General features: G+C 48.3%; 1 protein-coding gene across 1 annotated transcript in view; it reads right to left on the bottom strand.

Moving 5' to 3' along the window:
• LOC140105529 (uncharacterized) overlaps positions 1-21366 on the bottom strand; it is an 89711-nt gene that overhangs the window by 56834 nt on the left and 11511 nt on the right. Inside the window, exons 4-11 of the mRNA XM_072129481.1 lie at positions 21225-21318; positions 21095-21145; positions 16853-16987; positions 16333-16490; positions 16171-16256; positions 16004-16082; positions 15346-15419; positions 14768-14860 (exon numbers count right to left, since the gene is read on the bottom strand). Of these exons, the coding sequence (XP_071985582.1) occupies positions 14768-14860; positions 15346-15419; positions 16004-16082; positions 16171-16256; positions 16333-16490; positions 16853-16987; positions 21095-21145; positions 21225-21318 (770 nt within the window). The remainder of the gene's footprint in view (positions 1-14767; positions 14861-15345; positions 15420-16003; positions 16083-16170; positions 16257-16332; positions 16491-16852; positions 16988-21094; positions 21146-21224; positions 21319-21366) is intronic.

The raw sequence follows: 21366 nt of genomic DNA, 5'->3' as shown, positions 1-21366 counted from the left end.
TAACTGCACTACATGGCAGCACTATGAAATAACTGCACTATACAGCAGCACTATGAGATAACTGCACTATATGGCAGCACTATGAGATAACTGCACTACATGGCAGCACTATGAGATAACTGCACTATACAGCAGCACTATGAGATAACTGCACTACATGGCAGCACTATGAGATAACTGCACTACATGGCAGCACTATGAGATAACTGCACTATATGGCAGCACTATGAGATAACTGCACTATATGGCAGCACTATGAGATAACGTCGGAGGAACTACCTTAGTGAATCGCCGGAAGATCCGATTCCACCGCAGAGAACGCGCCGCTGGATCGCGAATGGACCGGGTAAGTAAATCTGCCCCATCGTGTCTGAATTACACCTACCAAAAATGACTTCAATATAGGGGTTATAAAAGCAAGAGGGCTGAAAAATGGGGCTAATGACAAGAGCAGTTCCCCTGACAAATATGGGCTGGGGCAGGTACTTTAATTAAAAAATTAAATAAAGAATTTATAATTAAAAAAAAAAAAAAAGTGTTTACTGTCACTGTGTTAGAAGATGGTATAGGTATGGTATAGATAGAGATGAGTGGACGCGAGCAGCACTTTTCCTGGGAGGAGGAGGCAGCTAGAATGACATTAAGGTGCAGCTAGAAATTTTAAATAATTGGCCTCTTCAATGCAGTGTGATGTACTGCTTGGGTATTCCCAGAATGGAGAGGCATCGGTCACTTACATCTCACAGAGTGAATCAAGTTCCATTGTATTGTCTTCAACCCGCGTCACGTCTTTTGTGCACAGCCCTCCACCTCGCCCCTGTTTACAATAGGAAGAACGCCCCAGCCACAGGTCATGGAGCTCACCTTTCACTAATGCTCTACGATAACGCTCCTAGACGGGATTACGTGGGCCATCCCCCTGCCCCAGCTGCAGGCAAACCAAAGTGTTGGCTTTCTACAATGTGGAGACTGACAAGGAGGGTCCGTTGAAGATCTGGGGGGTGATGACTATGTCCTAAACCCGACATGGCTCGAAGGCAAAGTTTGTAGTAAGAGGTGATGGCCACAAAGGACGAAGTCGCCAAAACAGCACCATATCGGAATGGAGGGTTAGCATGGCCATATGTTCACTTCAATGCAACGTCCCCCAGTGTCAGCGGCCTCCCCTAATAACATGTCCAGCAGCGGCCTCCCCTCACTAATAACATGTCTCAGCAGCGGCCTCCCTTCACTGATAACATGTCCCAGCAGCAGCCTCCCCTCAATAATAACATGTCCAGCAGCGGCCTCCCCTCACTAATAACATGTCCCAGCAGCGGCCTCCCCTCACTAATAACATGACCCAGCAGCGGCCTCCTTTAAAAATAACAAAACGTATATACTTATCCTCCACCCACATATACATACAAACACATATAGATTGTATCCCCATAAGTGTGGAACATTTACTCCTCCCTTATTGATTGGTAACGGAAATTGACAGGCGTTTCAATTTTGTAACTGCTGATAATTTAATATCCGTATGTTCTATATGTTATTGTAGGAATTATATGGGAGATAATAGACGTGGACCCCGCCTAATAATGAAAGAGGCAATGACCACCATCTTTGCAATTCACCTAATAGTTTTTTTTTTAAATGGGGTGTACAGTTCAGGCTGTGTATCAGCCCTGGGCTTTTGCATAGTCTAATGCCAAGATATGGGCATTAGGGGCACCTTTATAACATTCTTCACTCCTCATGTTACAGTTATTTTTATAATCTCAATCTGAAAGACCTAATAATTGCTGTTCCTGGTCACGCGCAAGGAACTGCGATTATTTCAGGCTTGTACACCAGAAAACCTGCCATATAACCCCTGATAAATCTCCACATTAAATCTGTTCTTTGATCAAGACCAGATGTGTCTTTTCGTTGGTGGGATCTATTAGGTTTCTCTATTGACGAGAGCTTTGGTCTAATCTCCTCCTCTTTTGGGGTGGAATTGACTTTCTATGGGTGTAACAGAACTGACCCACGTCTGAGCACAAGTTATAGCTTGTATCTATCCAGGGGCAGCCTATAACTGCCCCGCCGCTCACTGGGAGTCTCCTGATACATCCATTGGACCATCACTCACTGGGGCAGTTAGTGCCATAGTATAATAAATGAACCTCAGTGTTTGTAGCAGCTTCAGTACATTCTGACATGTGGACCTACACAGATGTGCATAGCTGCCATTATAGTGAGGCCTAGAACCATGTTTATCCTGGACCTCCTGGTTCACCTCTTTAGAGCCTGGGAGAGATCCGTTAGTCCAGAGTAGGGGCACATGTGGTGCATTAAAGCGGCCTGGGAACCTTCCCGCAGGGCGTTACGAGATAAATGAGATAAATCCAGCTCCAACCTGCGCCGGCAGGTGAACAAACACTAGAGCCCTCACCTGCTTCTAGTTATGGCGACCCCCGGCCTCGCAGAGGTTACACGTTTCTTAAGTGACCTCATAAAATTACTTCCAACTGAGAAGGTGCTGAACCGCAGCGGGAGCGGAAGTGCTGCTGATCTGCGGGCTAATGAGGTAAGCCTGCATACACACTGTGCCGACACTACCCCGCAGGCACAGCACAGACCCTGACCCGCCAGCCTCATGTCCGCTGCCCACCACAGGACACACCAACATGTCCGCCAACAGAGCCAGCGCACCACCATGTGTAACACACTCTCCCAGAACCTGGAAGGGGTCAGCAACATTATCCCCAACCAGGACTGGACCCTTCAGGCCCAACACCACTAAACAGCCACTTCTTTTCTAGATCAGCCTCCCCATCCAAGAAATTCTTCCCTCAATCCACGGGACACCTCCCCTCTTTACAGATTAGACCCCCCCCAACCCGATCAGCCTCCCTATCCCAGATCAGCCGCCCTATCCCAGATCAGCCGCCCTATCCCAGATCAGCCGCCATATCCCAGATCAGCCGCCCTATCCCAGATCAGCCGCCCTATCCCAGATCAGCCGCCCTATCCCAGATCAGCCGCCCTATCCCAGATCAGCCGCCCTATCCCAGATCAGCCGCCCTATCCCAGATCAGCCGCCCGACTCCAGATCAGCCGCCCGACTCCAGATCAGCCGCCCGACTCCAGATCAGCCGCCCGACTCCAGATCAGCCGCCCGACTCCAGATCAGCCGCCCGACTCCAGATCAGCCGCCCGACTCCAGATCAGCCGCCCGACTCCAGATCAGCCGCCCGACTCCAGATCAGCCGCCCGACTCCAGATCAGCCGCCCGACTCCAGATCAGCCGCCCGACTCCAGATCAGCCGCCCGACTCCAGATCAGCCGCCCGACTCCAGATCAGCCGCCCGACTCCAGATCAGCCTCCCTATCCCAGATCAGCCGGCCGGCCCCAGATCCGCCGCCCCATCTCAAATCCTGCGCCCGATCCCAGATCAGTTCCCCCAATCCCAAGTCAGTCACTCTGACCCCTTAACAGTGAGACCATCACAGATGACCCCCCTCCAAACAGATCAGCCTTTCCCACCAAATCAGCCCCTCTCCATGCACAAGCACCCAATCCCAGATCAGCCCTTACACAAACATCAACAGCCGGGGAGCAGCGCAGGGGTCTCTCCTTTACCAGGGCCAAAAATACAAGTAGTTCAATCACGTCTGCAGCAGATCAAAGCCCCCAGAACTCGGAGCGGGGGGCTTCACTTGACACTTTGTTTAATAACGTTAAGTACCCAAATATGTAACCCCTTCCAACCTGCTTCAGTCCTAAATGATGGATTTTCATCACGGGAATTTATGGGAGTAATTTATGCGTTTTAATTTTGGACATCTGCTTTGAGTTTGCTGGAGTAACCCCTTGCTGGCTGGAGCAGGGGTCTGCATGCTGCTGTCAGGGCAGGGCATGTGGCTGGGTGGGAGGAGAAGAGTTAAAGGCACCCGTGCCGCCCGCGTCCTCTCCCTGTGTTCTCTGCAGGCTTTTACCTTGATCCCATACGTGCTTTTTCCTTACAGCTTCTTCAGCTTTGAATTACTAATCAAAACCACAATTTCTACCAAAATATATTTAGAGTCGTTCCCCATAAATAAAAGCAATAGAGAATCTGAAGTGACGACGCCCAGGCCGCGAATCACCTGCATCACCCGCCTAATCCCAACACAATGAATGGAATCCCTCATATACCGCCCCATACACCCCCACCACCCAAACATCACCTCGGAGTTTATGGAGAAGTATCCGATTTCCAGCACTGAATATAAACTAATACACCGCTCCAAATAATCAACACAGACACATGTGTGCAAACTAGGATCTGGCTCCCTGCAGCCACCACTAGGGGGAGATCACTGCATACAGATTATACACCACCACTAGAGGGAGCTCACTACATACAGATCATACAATCCAAACTAGAGGGAGCTCATTACATACAGATTATACACCACCACTAGAGGGAGCTCACTACATACAGATTATACACCACCACTAGGGGGAGCTCACTACATACAGATTATACACCACCACTAGGGGGAGCTCACTACATACAGATTATACACCACCACTAGGGGGAGATCACTACATACAGATTATACAGCCACCACTAGGGGGAGATCACTACATACACATTATACACCACCAGTAGGGGGAGCTCACTACATACACATTATACACCACCACTAGGGGGAGCTCACTACATACATATTATACAGTCACCACAAGGAGCAGCTCATTACATACAGATTATACATCCACTACTAGGAGGAGCTCACTACATACAGACTACACAGCCACCACTAAGGGGAGGTCACTACATACAGATTATACAGACAACACTAGGGGGAGCTCACTACATACAGATTATACAGCCACCGCTAGGGGGAGCTCACTACATACAGATTATACTCCACCACTAGGGGGAGCTCACTACATACAGATTATACACCACCACTAGGGGGAGCTCACTACATACAGATTATACAGCCACCGCTAGGGGGGAGCTCACTACATACAGATTATACAGCCACCGCTAGGGGGAGCTCACTACATACAGATTATACTCCACCACTAGGAGGAGCTCACTACATACAGATTATACACCAGCACTAGGGGGAGCTCACTACATACAGATTATACAGCCACCGCTAGGGGGGAGCTCACTACATACAGATTATACAGCCACCACAAGGAGCAGCTCATTACATACAGATTATACATCCACTACTAGGGGGAGATCACTACATACAGACTACACAGCCACCACTAGGGGGAGGTCACTACATACAGATTATACACCACCACTAGGGGGAGCTCACTACATACACATTATACACCACCACTAGGAGGAGCTCACTACATACACATTATACACCACCACTAGGGGGAGCTCACTACATACAGATTATACACCACCACTAGGGGGAGCTCACTACATACAGATTATACACCACCACTAGGGGGAGCTCACTACATACAGATTATACACCACCACTAGAGGGAGCTCACTACATACAGATTATACACCACCACTAGGGGGAGATCACTACATACAGATCATACAGCCACCACTAGGGGGAGATCACTACATACACATTATACACCACCAGTAGGGGGAGCTCACTACATACACATTATACACCACCACTAGGGGGAGCTCACTACATACATATTATACAGTCACCACAAGGAGCAGCTCATTACATACAGATTATACATCCACTACTAGGAGGAGCTCACTACATACAGACTACACAGCCACCACTAAGGGGAGGTCACTACATACAGATTATACAGACAACACTAGGGGGAGCTCACTACATACAGATTATACAGCCACCGCTAGGGGGAGCTCACTACATACAGATTATACTCCACCACTAGGAGGAGCTCAGTACATACAGATTATACACCAGCACTAGGGGGAGCTCACTACATACAGATTATACACCACCACTAGGGGGAGCTCACTACATACAGATTATACAGCCACCGCTAGGGGGGAGCTCACTACATACAGATTATACAGCCACCGCTAGGGGGAGCTCACTACATACAGATTATACTCCACCACTAGGAGGAGCTCACTACATACAGATTATACACCAGCACTAGGGGGAGCTCACTACATACAGATTATACAGCCACCGCTAGGGGGGAGCTCACTACATACAGATTATACAGCCACCACAAGGAGCAGCTCATTACATACAGATTATACATCCACTACTAGGGGGAGATCACTACATACAGACTACACAGCCACCACTAGGGGGAGGTCACTACATACAGATTATACACCACCACTAGGGGGAGCTCACTACATACACATTATACACCACCACTAGGAGGAGCTCACTACATACACATTATACACCACCACTAGGGGGAGCTCACTACATACAGATTATACACCACCACTAGGGGGAGCTCACTACATACAGATTATACACCACCACTAGGGGGAGCTCACTACATACAGATTATACACCAGCACTAGGGGGAGCTCACTACATACAGACTACACAGCCACCACTAGGAGGAGCTCACTACAATACAGATTATACACCACCACTAGGGGGAGCTCACTACATACAGATTATACACCACCACTAGGAGGAGATCACTACATACAGATTATACACCACCACTAGGGGGAGCTCACTACATACAGATTATACACCACCACTAGGGGGAGCTCACTACACAGAGATTATACACCACCACTAGGGGGAGCTCACTACATACACATTATACACCACCACTAGAGGGGATATCACTACATACAGATTATACACCACCACTAGGAGGAGATCACTACAATACAGATTATACACCACCACTAGGGGGAGCTCACTACATACAGATTATACACCACCACTAGGAGGAGATCACTACATACAGATTATACACCACCACTAGGGGGAGCTCACTACATACAGATTATACACCACCACTAGGGGGAGCTCACTACATAGAGATTATACACCACCACTAGGGGGAGCTCACTACATACACATTATACACCACCACTAGAGGGGATATCACTACATACAGATTATACACCACCACTAGGGGTAGCTCACTACATACAGATTATACACCAGCACTAGGGGGAGCTCACTACATACAGATTATACAGCCACCACTAGGAGGAGATCACTACAATACAGATTATACACCACCACTAGGGGGAGCTCACTACATACAGATTATACACCACCACTAGGAGGAGAGCACTACATACAGATTATACACCACCACTAGGGGGAGCTCACTACATACAGATTATACACCACCACTAGGGGGAGCTCACTACATAGAGATTATACACCACCACTAGGGGGAGCTCACTACATACAGATTATACACCACCACTAGAGGGGATATCACTACATACACATTATACACCACCACTAGAGGGGATATCACTACATACAGATTATACACCACCACTAGGGGGAGCTCACTACATACAGATTGTACACCACCACTAGAGGGGATATCACTACATACACGAACTGATGGTGCCCAAACTACAACCAAGACCCACTTATTTATTGCAAAGTGCCAACTCTTAAATGTAATGTGTGATTTATACTCCCTTCTCTGTCACAGCTTTCATTCATATCAGCACCCTGAGGACACCAATAAAGCAGAAAATAGAAGAAATTTGGATGATCATAGTAGCTTCCCTTAGGGTCCCATAAACAGGAAGAATTGTCAGGGCTGGAGCAGGACCTACAATGAAAATCCAGATCTGTCCACACCTTCAGTAGTCCCAGATAGAGCTGTCACTTTAAAATATCTATGTGCACAGCAAGCCCTGTGCTGTCTGGGACTGCAGAAAGATACCTGGAGTCATCTCCTGGGATGGCCTGGGTGCCCTCAAAAAGGGCTCTGAGTGCCACCTCTGGCACCCGTGCCATAGGTTTACCATAACAGACATACAGATTATACAGCCACCACTAGGGGGAGCTCCACACATATAGATTATACACCACCACTAGGGGGAACTCACTACATACAGATTATACAGCCATCACTAGGGGGAGCTCACTACATACAGATTATACACCACCACTAGGGGGAGCTCACTATATACAGATTATACAGCCATCACTATGGGGAGCTCAATACATGCAGATTATACACCACCACTAGGGGAGCTCACTATATACAGATTATACAGCCACCACTAGGGGGAGCACACTACATCCAGATTATACACCACCACTAGGGGGAGCTCATAACATACAGATTATACATCACCACTATGGGAAGCTCACTACATACAGATTATAAACCACCACTAGGGGGAGCTCACTACATACAGATTACACAGCCACCACTAGGGGGAGCTCACTACATACAGATTATACACCACCACTAGGGGGAGCTCACTACATACAGATTACACAGCCACCACTAGGGGGCGCTCACTATATACAGATTATACACCATCGCTAGGGGGAGCTCACTACATGCAGATTATACACCACCACTAGGGGGAGCTCCTCACATACAGATTATACAGCCAACACTAGGGGGAGCTAATGGTCAGATCGGATGTTGTCGCCTGCCCCGGACATATTGCAGATTATACAGTCACCACTAAGAGCTCACTACATACAGATTATACAGTCACCACTAGGGGGAGCACAATACATACAGATTATACAGACACCACTAGGGGGAGCTCAGTACATACATTTTATACAGTCATCACTAGGGGGAGCTCACTACATACAGATTATACAGACATCACCAGGTGGATCTCACTACATATAGATTACACAGCCACCACTAGGGGGAGATCACTACATACAGATTATATAGCCACCACTAGGGGGAGCTCATTACATGCAGATTATACACCACCACTAGGGGGAGCTCACTACACACGGATTATACACCACCACTAGGGGGAGCTCACTACATACAGAATATACAGCCACCACTAGGGGGAGCTCATTACATGCAGATTATACAGTCACCACTAGGGTGAGCTCACTACATACGCATTATACAGCCTCCACTAGGGGGAGCACAATACATACATACACACATACATAATCTCTTGACCAAGGAAGGATGATTTATAGGTGAGGGTTGCATTGGTATTATGTTGTTAAAGGATGTGAATACATTATCAAGTTGTTACATTTTAATGGAATTTGGAATTCTCAAATGATCTGGAGGAGAATGAACTTTAAGGAAACAAAAACATATTAAAGCTTCACCAAAGTAAGAGAGGAGCAAGAGATCAAAAGGGCGGAGACAGTGATAAATGATTCTGTCAAAGACACAAAATGGTAAAAACCTCCACAGCAAGTAGAGTGGAGGAAAATAAGACAGTAGGCAAAACAGAAGCAGGCTGTAAAGAGCAGTAAAGTAAAACCACTGTCAGGATACGGGGTAGTGGATCCTCTGGACCACCGCGGACGTTGACATAAGCCGACAACAGGAACCGGAGCATAAGTGGTACCCGGTTTTCACCAGAGCCGCCGCAAAGAGGGTTGGACTTTCTGTGGTCTGGTACCACCATAGGGCACACCACAAAGCAGAACCAGATTGTAAGGAGCAGAAATACAAGACAAAACATAATCAAGCATGTTAAAGGAAATCTACCATCCAAATCCATCATGATAAATCAGGGACACCTACATCATAAGTCCAGGCACTGTGACTGTGGTAACCATCTTATATTTGTTATCCATGGCCTCCGTCCTTCTAAAATCAACTTGTAAAATTATACAAATAAGCCTGTAGGGCTAAGAGAGCGGATACCAAAGGCATTTCACGCTGTAGCTTCACAGGCTGTTACACTCTGCAGGAGCCCCTCCCACCATGTGCTGAAGCTTCCTCTGTTGTACTGAGATTACATCATGCAGAGGGAGGTTGAAGTGCTGAGAGAGCAAGCGTGAGAGGGAGACAGTAAGGCAGATTTATCAAACTGTCTAAAAGTCAGAATATTCTTAGTCTTGCCCGTGGCAACCAATTACAGCTCAGCTTTCATTTTACCAGTGCTCATGAATATGAAGGGTAGCTGTGATTGTTCTTAGTTGCCCATGACAACCAATCTGACTTTCAGCTTGATAAATCTGCCCCAGTGTACCAAATAGTGAAGCTGTGGCACAGAAGGGATCTTTTAAGACTGATGGTAGATTTCCTTTAACCCCTTCCCGACGCCGGGTCCCGGTGCATGGAGAGGGCTCGCGGGCCAAGCCCTCTCCATAGCCGATAAGTCTTTGCTGCATATTGCAGCAAAGGCTTACCGGTAACACCCGCGATCGGTGCTAGCACCGATCGCGGGTGCTATCACCGCGATCGCCACCGGCAATGCTGCCGGAGGCTTCAAAGAGATGGCGCCGCATGGGCGCCGCCATCTTGGCGCGGATCTTCGCTCCCCGATGACGTCACGGGGAGCGGTGATCCGTTGCCATGACAGCATCGGGCCTCATGAAGGCCCGAAGCGGTCTCGTTTTAACCCATTCATTACAATGTGCTATCAGCACATTGTAATGAATGAGGAGTAAAATCCCCATATACTGCCATATTGCAGTATGGCAGTATATGGTAGGATCGATCAGACAACCTAGGGTTAAAGTACCCTAGGGAGTCTGAAAAATAGTTAAAGTAAAAAAAAAGTTTTTTTACACCGTACACCAAAGTATGAAAAAGTTATTAGCGCCAGAAGATGGCAAAATCAAAAAAAAATTTTTTGTACAGGAGGTTTTAATTTTTTTAAATGTATGAAAACATTATAAAACCTGTACAAATGTGGTATCCCTGTGATCGTAGCAACCCAAAGAATAAAGTAGACCTGTCATTTGGGGCACACAGTGAAAGCTGTAAAATCCAAGCCCACAAGAAAACGTCGCAAATGTGTTTTTTCACCATTTTCACTGCATTTGGAATTTTTTTCCCGCTTCCCAGTACGCGCCATGGAATATTAAATACCGTCACTACGAAGTGCAATTTGTTACGCACAAAATAAGCCATCACAGAGCTCTTTATGTGGAAAAATAAAAAAGTTATAGATTTTTGAAGGTGGGGTGTGAAAAATGGAAGTGAAAAAACTAAAAAAGGCCAAGTCGTTAAGGGGTTAAGAGCAGGAACTAAAGGAGAAACAGAACGTGACTCGGAATAGTGGCAACAAAAGAAACAAACAGAACCAATGTGCAAAGAGCGAGAGCTTGGGACACATGACAAAACAGAACCAGAATAAAAACCATTGGAACTTTAGAAAAAAGATGAAATTGAATCAGACTGTCAAAGACCTAGAACCCCACATCACATGGTGTATCAATCAGAATTAAGGACTAGGGGCAGGTCAATGTATAAGAGCAAAGAATCAGGACCAGAATGCTGGAGCACAACGTGTTTCACAATGCAGAGTCCAGACCAGAAGCCTGAGTGCAAAGTTACAACCAGGAGCCCGAAGCTCTCCAGCAGATAATGTAGCTGACCATAGAGTAAACAGCGCTAATCCCTCAGAGAGGCCGCATGGAGGACAAACACTCTCCTGAGTGTGGGAACACAGTATTATCAGCCTGTCTCACTCTCTGGATGGGGAGGAGACGAGTGTGTGACAACCTTCTGGTGTGAAGCGCTGAATAGTTTTATCATGTTCTATAATTGCCGCGCTCTCCATGTGACGGGTCTCTTCCAGCAGGTGTCCAGGTTCTGCCATTCAGACAGAGTAAGGGCCTTTCTGATCTACAAAATCTTAATTCCATGACCTCATCCCAGCTCCACTAATCCGCCACCAAGCTCCGCACCTTAACCCTTTCTCCCCATTTATGATGGTTACCAGAGGTTTCCATCCCCTATATAATAAGACACGTGATGTTTTTCTGACATGAAATCAATACAAACTTTTCCCGCATTAGGTCAGGAACCAAAATTATTTATATTTACCAAATGTCAAAATAATGAGAGAGAGAATTTTTCAGGCATTTTTATTACTTTCTGCAAAGTCATAAGTTTCCATACATTTCAGTATTTGGTACCATTACCCTTATGTTCTGGATTCTTCCACAATGTTTGTAAAGATGAACAAAACACCTTCAGGTTTCTGGGTATTGCACCCAAGGATGAACCAGACTTGTGCAAATTCATAATTAGACTTCGCCATAGTGTTACACAAAAGAAGCAGTGCGCTTCAGGTGTGCCTCTAGATCAGCAGTATTGGAGATCAGAACTTTAAAATCTAAAATGGGAACCCCCATTTTTTTATTGATTCAGATTCACCCAGGAAAAATCACATTGATACAATCAATGATTCAAGTAATTTTCATTGATAGATGGTGCTGTAATGGCCGGAAAAAAAATGGGTAAAAATAAATGGGTTCATCGGATAGAAAAAAAAAATGGTTCATAAAAATCTATTCAATTATACTAAAGTTGTCCCTGTATTTTCACCCCGTATAAATTTTTATGTAGAAACTTCATTCAGTGTGACCTTGGAATAATGACAGGTATGCAGTAGTTTTCTGTTATATTTGGGGGCTGGTGTAATATAAGTTCCCGCCTCTCAAATATATCGGGCTGGTGTAATGTTAGTCCCCACCTCTCACACATCAGAGAGTTGAGTAATTTAAGTCTCCTCCCCTCTGAAGATGGGGATTAGCTTGGTCGCCTACAGAGTTTGGAAATATTGAATGCTGGATAGTAAAATCTCGAATTTGGTAACAGTGGAGGGATTTTAGAAAAATACTGAATATGTCCATTTTGAGATTTTGGATCTGATGTGTATTTATCGAAATATCTCCTTTAACAACATTTTTGCATACATTTGGATTTTTGGCAATTACAGCGCCATCTGTCGTCAAGGTTGAAAAAGACTGAGATCAAATCAATGCAATTTTCCTGGGGAATCTGAACCTGCAATAAAAAAAATGGTGTTCCCATTTTAGATTAAATTATATCCCCGGTCATGGGGATGCACATAGGTGCACAGCTCATTATATGCCTGGTCATGTGACGTCACACAGGTGCATCCCATTAATCACATCCCATCATGAAACAGCTTTATGTCTCTTTGTGTGCACCTTGGAACATAACCATATTCTCACATCACACCAAGATGGGTGGGGATATGTAAAATTATTTTCTATTTTGTACATTTTGTTTTGCGCCCAAGACATTTTAGTTTTACTCCTGATTTATAAAAAAAAAAAAAGATGCAAATGCAAGATTTAACACCTTAAATGCACAAATTTCCAAACCCCCTTTAACTGCAACATGTTGATGCACCCTTTCAATGCCATACACAGCCTCTCTCCAGTGGCTGCAGGTGACACATCCAGTATCATCCAGGGAGGTTACTGAAAGCCAGCAGGGGCGGTACCATCAGGTAACAGCACACAAAGAGTTAATGATACTGCATCTGTATATGGTGCACATGGCAATTACTGACAGATTTAACACCTCAATGGACTCTAAAAGCTCCTTAGCAGCTGCGGAGGGGTGCAGGCTCGGGCGCAGCGTCTCTGGGGGGGCACGGATGTTGTGAATAACTGATTTCTCATCAATCTGTTCTAGTGTGGAGTCTCTGCGGCGCACCAGCCTGGACTTGTCCTGGAAGCAGCAGTTACTGTGTACAGTCAATTCCCCTGCGCCCCGAACCTGCAAGGTGTAATCTGCACTCACAGGGGGCTGAATACAAAGTAGCGACACAGCTGCTTCGACTCCTCATGTGTCAGCAGAGACGCTGCTGCCGTGAGACAGCTGTAACCCCTGCAATGCCAAATTGGCCTAAAGTCTATTTTACACCATGATCTGGGATACGTACAAGTCACTAGGTCTGATCCAAGGCTTTTAACAGCAAGCAATAAGCTTCAGGGCTCAGACAGATACTCTCATATCTGTGCAGGGGCCAGGCTTCTATAAACTTACCTTCAGCTTACCAACACTTATCATATAGGTGGCGCTGTAGAGACATTACATCCTGCTCTATTACAACATAAAGGACAGGGTCCTGTCTATGATAGAAAGGTGTCAGGACACAGGACATGGCAGCTCACTGTATATGGGGGGTGTAATCACAGAGGGGTCAGAGCACCCATGCTGACCCCTGACCACTGCTGGCTATGATAGAAAGGTGTCAGGACACACAGGACAAGGCAGCTCGCTGTGTATAGGGGGTGTAGTCACAGGGAGCTCAGAGCGCCCATGCTGACCCCTGACCACTGCTGGCCATGATAGAAAGGTGTCAGCACACACAGGACATGGCAGCTCGCTGTGTATGGGGGTGCAGTCACAGAGAGGTCAGAGCGCCCATGCTGACCCCTGACCACTGCTGGCTATGATAGAAAGGTGTCAGGACACACAGGACATGGCAGCCCCCCTGTGTATGGGGGATGTAGTCACAGAGCGGTCAGAGCGCCCATGCTGACCCCTGACCACTGCTGGCCATGATAGAAAGGTGTCAGGACACACAGGACATGGCAGCTCGCTGTGTATGGGGGGTGTAGTCACAGAGGGGTCAGAGCGCCCATGCTGACCCCTGCTGACTATGATAGAAAGGTGTCAGGACACACAGGACATGGCAGCTCGCTGTGTATGGGGGTGTAGTCACAGAGAGGTCAGAGTGCCCATGCTGACCGCTGACCACTGCTGGCTATGATAGAAAGGTGTCAGGACACACAGGACATGGCAGCTCGCTGTGTATGGGGGGTGTAGTCACAGAGGGGTCAGAGCGCCTATGCTGACCACTGCTGTTAACTATGGAAGAACTTGGTATAATAGTGCTGCCCCCAGACATCACACATAGTCACCTACCTGACTGCTCTGCTCCAAGGCTTCTCTCTGCTGCTCTAGGAGCGTCAGCTCTTCAGAGATCTCAGCAAGCCTGCCCAGAAATGTCACCTGCACCTAAAAGCATAGCAGTGGCCTGCTCATTATAACAAATATATATCATAATACTTTACCATCATATAAGAGAAAAACCCAACCTCTGACCTCACTATGTATTGGGGGTTTAGTCACAGAGGGGTCAGAGCTCCCATGCTGACCCCTGCTGGCTATGATAGAAAGGTGTCAGGACACACAGGACATGGCAGCTCGCTGTGTATGGGGGGTGTAGTCACAGAGCGGGCAGAGCGCCCATGCTGACCCCTGACCACTGCTGGCTATGATAGAAAGGTGTCAGGACACACAGGACATGGCAGCTCGCTGTGTATGGGGGGTGTAGTCACAGAGCGGGCAGAGCGCCCATGCTGACCCCTGACCACTGCTGGCTATGATAGAAAGGTGTCAGGACACACAGGACATGGCAGCTCGCTGTGTATGGAGTGTGTAGTCACAGAGCGGGCAGAGCGCCTATGTGACTCCTGGGAGTGGATATATCAGGGTTGTACCTCTTTCTCTGCTGGTGGATATGGCTGGTCCTGGTGTGAGGCGCTGAAGCTGTTCTCCAGATACTGATCATAATCTGCAGGGAGAAGCAGTAATTTTTTCACCAAGCCTTAACTAGTTCTTCCATACAGTTATCTCCGTACTAGCATCAGGATACCACTGAGAATGTCTTACCCCCATATTCCCCTTCCCATATCCCCTTCTCTACCAAAGCCCACCCAACCCTCTCTCCCCTGCCACAACCATGCTCTTTCCCTATATATAGATCTTTGAACTTTCCCGCAGCCACATTTGACAATATTTATTGTGTCTAATTATTGCCTGGTTAGTAATTTCGCTAATATGTTTTACTTCTATGTATTTTTTTAATTGTTGTACTTATCTGAACAATGTATTTAATAACCAAAGGAAACGAGTTCGGTAAAGGTCATAGAAGCAATAATAATCGAAGCCTGAAGCTTTCTGTTCTGTATCAGACAAACCCCATAGCGGAGGCGCCAGAGCACTCTGGAAGAGGATAGCCCTGTTACACTGGCTTATGGGAGGTTTCCTGACAGGTAGGTGCTGGGGATGTCATCAGGGGCAGTCAGTGGTCATCTGACTGTAGGGGGCGTACTGGAGGGAAGGTCTCCCTACGGTAAGATCCTATGACCTCCTCACCATCCAGTACGCTGTTCTGCACCAACAGCAGCTGCTTATACATGTGCGCTGTTGCTTGCAGGTAGGTGGGCACATATGTCTAGAAGATAAGGAACATGTTCTGTTACAATTCCATGTGGATGATGAGAGCTATAGCCCTGAGGTGATTATTTGTGACGCTGACTGACCAGGGTGGGCGCAATCCTGTCCTGGGGAACCCGCCAAGCAACTGACAACATGTTCTGCTTCTTTTTGGGCAGTGGAGACTGAAAAACTAGAAGACAAAATACATAAAGACATAATAAGTGATGGAGCCTGGAAGTGGGGATTGTTACACTGTGTGCACCCACCTGTCTGGAGGGCTCTATAGTCCTGGGTGAGCTGCGTCATTGCTGTCATCTTTACGTCGGAAGCCTTCAGTCGTTCCTCAAGGTCTTGAACATCTTGCCTGTGATTCTGTCTCTCCCTCTCCAGCTGCGTCACATGGAGGCGGAGGTCCCCTTCTAACCTGGTGACAATAATGGAGGATTGTGGTGGAGATGGCAGCCAGTGAGGTCCTAACCTGCGGGCATACACTGCTAACAGGTTGTGAGAAAGCTGGGTGAGCGATGTATTGGTGGCGAGTGGTAACTGACATTGTAGGAGGTAGACCGGTGGACCCTCACTAACTCGCCATATACCTTGTACATCGCCATCATGGGATCACTAGTAACCTCACTCAAACGCTCCAAAATATTTCCTGAGAACAGATGTTTTAATGAGGTCAGAGGTGGTGCAATGTCCCTGCATATGACTAGACACAGACGACACCCAGCTCGGCACAGATCCTGAATGGTTCTCCACCAGATGCTGCTCTGCAGTTCAACTCACTCTCTGCAGCGTCTCTCCTTCTCCTCAGTCATTAGTTGGAGCGCAGAGACTGAGTCCTGCAATGTCTCCTTCATCTTCTCCAAGTTACAAAGCTTCTCCCGCAGCTGCTGCAGCTCCTCATCCCTCACTGACAACCTGAAAGGGGAAGAATAAAAACAGGTAATAAGAAGGATGAAGGGGAACCGACCTTCCTGTCCCCCTACTCACACCACCTACCTGGTTACAACCTACCTGTCCTCCTACTTACACCACCTACCTGGTCACCACCTACCTGTCCCCCTACGCTCACCACATACCTGGTCACCACCTACCTGTCCCCCTACGCACAACACATACCTGTTCACCACCTACCTATCCCCCTACGCTCACCACATACCTGGTCACCACCTACCTGTCACCCTACTCTACCTGGTCACCACCTACTTGCCCCGCTACTACCACCACATACCCAGTCTCCATGTACCTGTCCCCTACTCACACCACATATCAGTCACCAACTACCTGCCCGCTGTTAACACCACATACCCGATAACCACCTACCTGTCCCCTACTCACACCACATACCTGGTCACCACCTACCTATCCCCTACTCACACATACCCGGTCTCCATGTACCAGTCCCCCTACTCAAACCACATACCTGTCACCATCTACCTGTCCACTATTAACGCCACATACCCGATAACCACCTACCTGTCCCCATACTCACACCACATACCTAGTCACCACCTACCTGTCCCCCTACTCACACATACCTGGTCACCACCTACCATACCTGGTCATCACCTACCTATCCCCCTACTCACACATACCTGGTCACCACCTACCTGTCCCCATACTCAAACCACATTCCCTGTCACCACCTAACTGTCCCCTATTCACACCAAAAAAACGGTCATCACCTACCTGGGAAGATATCCACAGGAGGTCACATTCTGCATTTATTGCTGTGGGGGACATTGTCATGTGGTGTTGGGGGGAACACTTGATCTACAATTCTCTGTGATCCTCACGCCATGGTTTGGCATTGTTATATACTGTAGATATATGACATCAGATGTGCAGCAGTGACATCATCAAACTCCCTACCATCTAAGATGATGAGGGTAGAGGATCTATACCAACACAATGAAGAGACTGTTACCAGAGAGTGACAGCACATTGGCACCTGACCCCAGGTGATGGCTCCCAACATGTGGCATGTGGTACCTGCTCTGGGGGGTAACCCCAGGGGTTAAGCTGCCCCCTCCCCGCACTGGAGGTCCTTTCTTGAACTTCAGTTCAAGTTAAGTAAACACGTGGAAACAGATTTATGTGTGAGCAGAGGCCGCCATGTCAGGAGCAGTTTATGATATGTTCCATAATAAATTAGTTATAACTGGAGGCAGGTGACTCAGGAATGTACCGCCTTTAATGTAGTACCGCAGCATCGAGTAGAGGACGATTATTAGGGTCTACAGAGGGTCGCACAGACAAATTGTCAGAATGTTACAAGTGTTTGAGGCAAGAGGAGGCCGCGCCCCAGCCCAGCCGCTACAACCCCTGTATACCGGAAGCCCACTACACCCCCTGTATACCAGGTGTCCTCTACAACCCCTGTATACAGGAAGCCTGCTACAACCCCTGTATACCAGGTGTCCTCTACAACCCCTGTATACAGGAAGCCTGCTACAACCCCTGTATACCAGGAGTCCTCTACACCTCCTGTATACCAGTAGCCCACTACACCTCCTGTATATAGGAAGCCTGCTACAACCCCTGTATACCAGGCGTCCTCTACACCCCCTGTATATAGGAAGCCTGCTACAACCCCTGTATACCAGGAGTCCTCTACACTCCCTATATACCAGAAGCCCACTACACCTCCTGTATATAGGAAGCCTGCTACAAACCCTGTATACCAGGAGTCCTCTACACCTCCTGTATACAGGAAGCCAGCTACAACACCTGTATACCAGGAGTCCTCTACACGCCCTGTATACTAGACGCCCGCTACACCCCCTGTATACCAGAAGCCCACTACATCCCCTGTATACCAGGAGTCCTCTACACCCCCTGTATACGAGGAGCCCTGCTACACACCCTGTATACCGGAAGCCTCGCTACACCCCCTGTATACGGGAAGCCTTGCTACACCCTCTGTATACGGGAAGCCTCGCTACACCCCCTGTATACGGGAAGCCCGCTACACCCCCTGTATACGGGAAGCTTGCTACACCCCCTGTATTCCGGGAGTCCGCTACACCCCCTGTATACCTGGAGCCTGCTACACCCCCTGTATACCTGGAGTCACCTACACACTCTGTATACCTGCAGTCAGCTACACCCCCTGTATACCTGGAGTCACCTACACCCCCTGTATACCTGGAGTCACCTACACCCCCTGTATACCTGGAGTCACCTACACCCCCTGTATACCTGGAGTCACCTACACCCACTGTATACCTGGAGTCACCTACACCCACTGCATACCTGGAGTCACCTACACCCACTGTATACCAGGAGTCCACTACACTCGCTGTATACGGGGAGCAGGCTATACGCCCTACAGGAGTCCGCTACACCCCCTATATACCAGGAATCCACTACACCCCCTGTATACCAGGAATCCACTACACCCCCTGAGTACCAGGAGTCCTCTACACCCCCTCTATACCAGGAGTCAGCCAACAACCACGGTATACACCCCCTGTATACCTGGAGTGCCCTACACCCACTGTATATGTGGAGCACGCTACACCCCCTCTATAGCAGGAGCACGCTATGCGCCCGGCAGGAGTCCGCTACACCCGCTGTATGCCAGGAGTCCACACCCCCTAAAGTATTGCTGGGTTACTGCTGGTTATTGCTGGATTAGTTAAGCCGGCTTGACTAAACACACTGTTTCCATGCCAGGAGACTTCTCCGCATCGCATGATGGACACTTAAAGAGTTACTTCCCCACAAAAATGGACTGAGATAAGTTTTCAAGTGCTAAGAACTTATGGAATTTGGAGTATGGAGATTAAACATTGATGTATATTGTATTTTACGAAGTTTTGGAAGTAAAGAGAAAGTTTTAAATTGTATGTTCAAGTATCGTCCTGTTGAATATATGGAGTTATGGCTGCGGTGGAGTATGTACAAGTATGGTAGAGTATGTATGTCACTCACTAAGGCTGTGGTGGAGTATGCAAGCCTACGGTGGGGAGTGCAAGCCTACGGTGGGGAGTGCAAGCCTACGGTGGGGTGTGTATGCCACCTCACTAAGGCTGCGGGGGAGAGGGTTCGGCCCGCGGGGGAGAGGGTTCGGCCCGCGGGGGAGAGGGTTCGGCCCGCGGGGGAGAGGGTTCGGCCCGCGGGGGAGAGGGTTCGGCCCGCGGGGGAGAGGGTTCGGCCCGCGGGGGAGAGGGTTCGGCCCGCGGGGGAGAGGGTTCGGCCCGCGGGGGAGAGGGTTCGGCCCGCGGGGGAGAGGGTTCGGCCCGCGGTGGAGAAGGTTCGGCCCGCGGTGGAGAAGGTTCGGCCCGCGGTGGAGAAGGTTCGGCCCGCGGTGGAGAAGGTTCGGCCCGCGGTGGAGAAGGTTCGGCCCGCGGTGGAGAAGGTTCGGCCCGTGGTGGAGAAGGTTTGGCCCGCGGTGGAGAAGGTTCGGCCCGCGGTGGAGAAGGTTCGGCCCGCGGTGGAGAAGGTTCGGCCCGCGGTGGAGAAGGTTCGGCCGCAGGGTATATATGTCACTCACTTAGGCTGCAGTGGTGTATGTACAACTGTGGTGGAGCATGTATGGCTGTGGTGTAGTATGCACGGCTGAGGTGGGTTATCTATGTCACTAACTAAGGCTGCACTAGAGTATGTAAGATCTTTTGCACACGAAAGTATAGTGGACTTTGTATGCGGCCGGCTGGAAAAAGGGGGGGGGGGGGTAGTGCTGTTCACCCCTCTCCTCTCCGAAGGGAGTTGTGCAGCCACCCTGTACGTATGGCAAAAGACATTTTTTCTAGCAGAAAGATGGTGATGCATGGTGTGCTCATCGTATTGTGCCAGAGCACGATGCACTTCTATATGGCGGCCACATGCTAACTGCCATTTGTACAGCTAGCTCACGGCTGCCGTAAACGTTTGTGTGAAAAGGACCTAAGGCTGCAGTGGATTATGGTAACCCTTATATCAGTGACATAACAACCTCAAACCAGTGCAGGTGATACTGGTCGGAGACATACGGAGTCCATCACTGTACACACAAGGGATGGATGTGGGGGTCTTACTTACGTGTTAATAGCCTTGTTAAGTTCGGCTCTGGCAGCATCCACTTCATCATTTCTACGAACAGAGAACAGGAGATGAGACACACATATCACAGGGCGGTAATAATAATAAAGTAATACTGCACATATCGCACCGAGTGCTCTGCAGCCGATGCACCAGGCTGAAGTATGGAATACCAGCGCCCCCAGGAAGCACGGAGCCAGGAGATGGAAAACTGTACACGGCACCTAAGGGTGATGATAACAAACATGGAAAATCACCTGGAACTGCAATCA

This window comes from Engystomops pustulosus, chromosome 11, assembly GCF_040894005.1.
Source record: "Engystomops pustulosus chromosome 11, aEngPut4.maternal, whole genome shotgun sequence".
NCBI lineage: Eukaryota > Metazoa > Chordata > Amphibia > Anura > Leptodactylidae > Engystomops > Engystomops pustulosus.
Note: the sequence above shows the minus strand (reverse complement) of the source record. Positions and strands in the feature narration are given on the sequence as shown.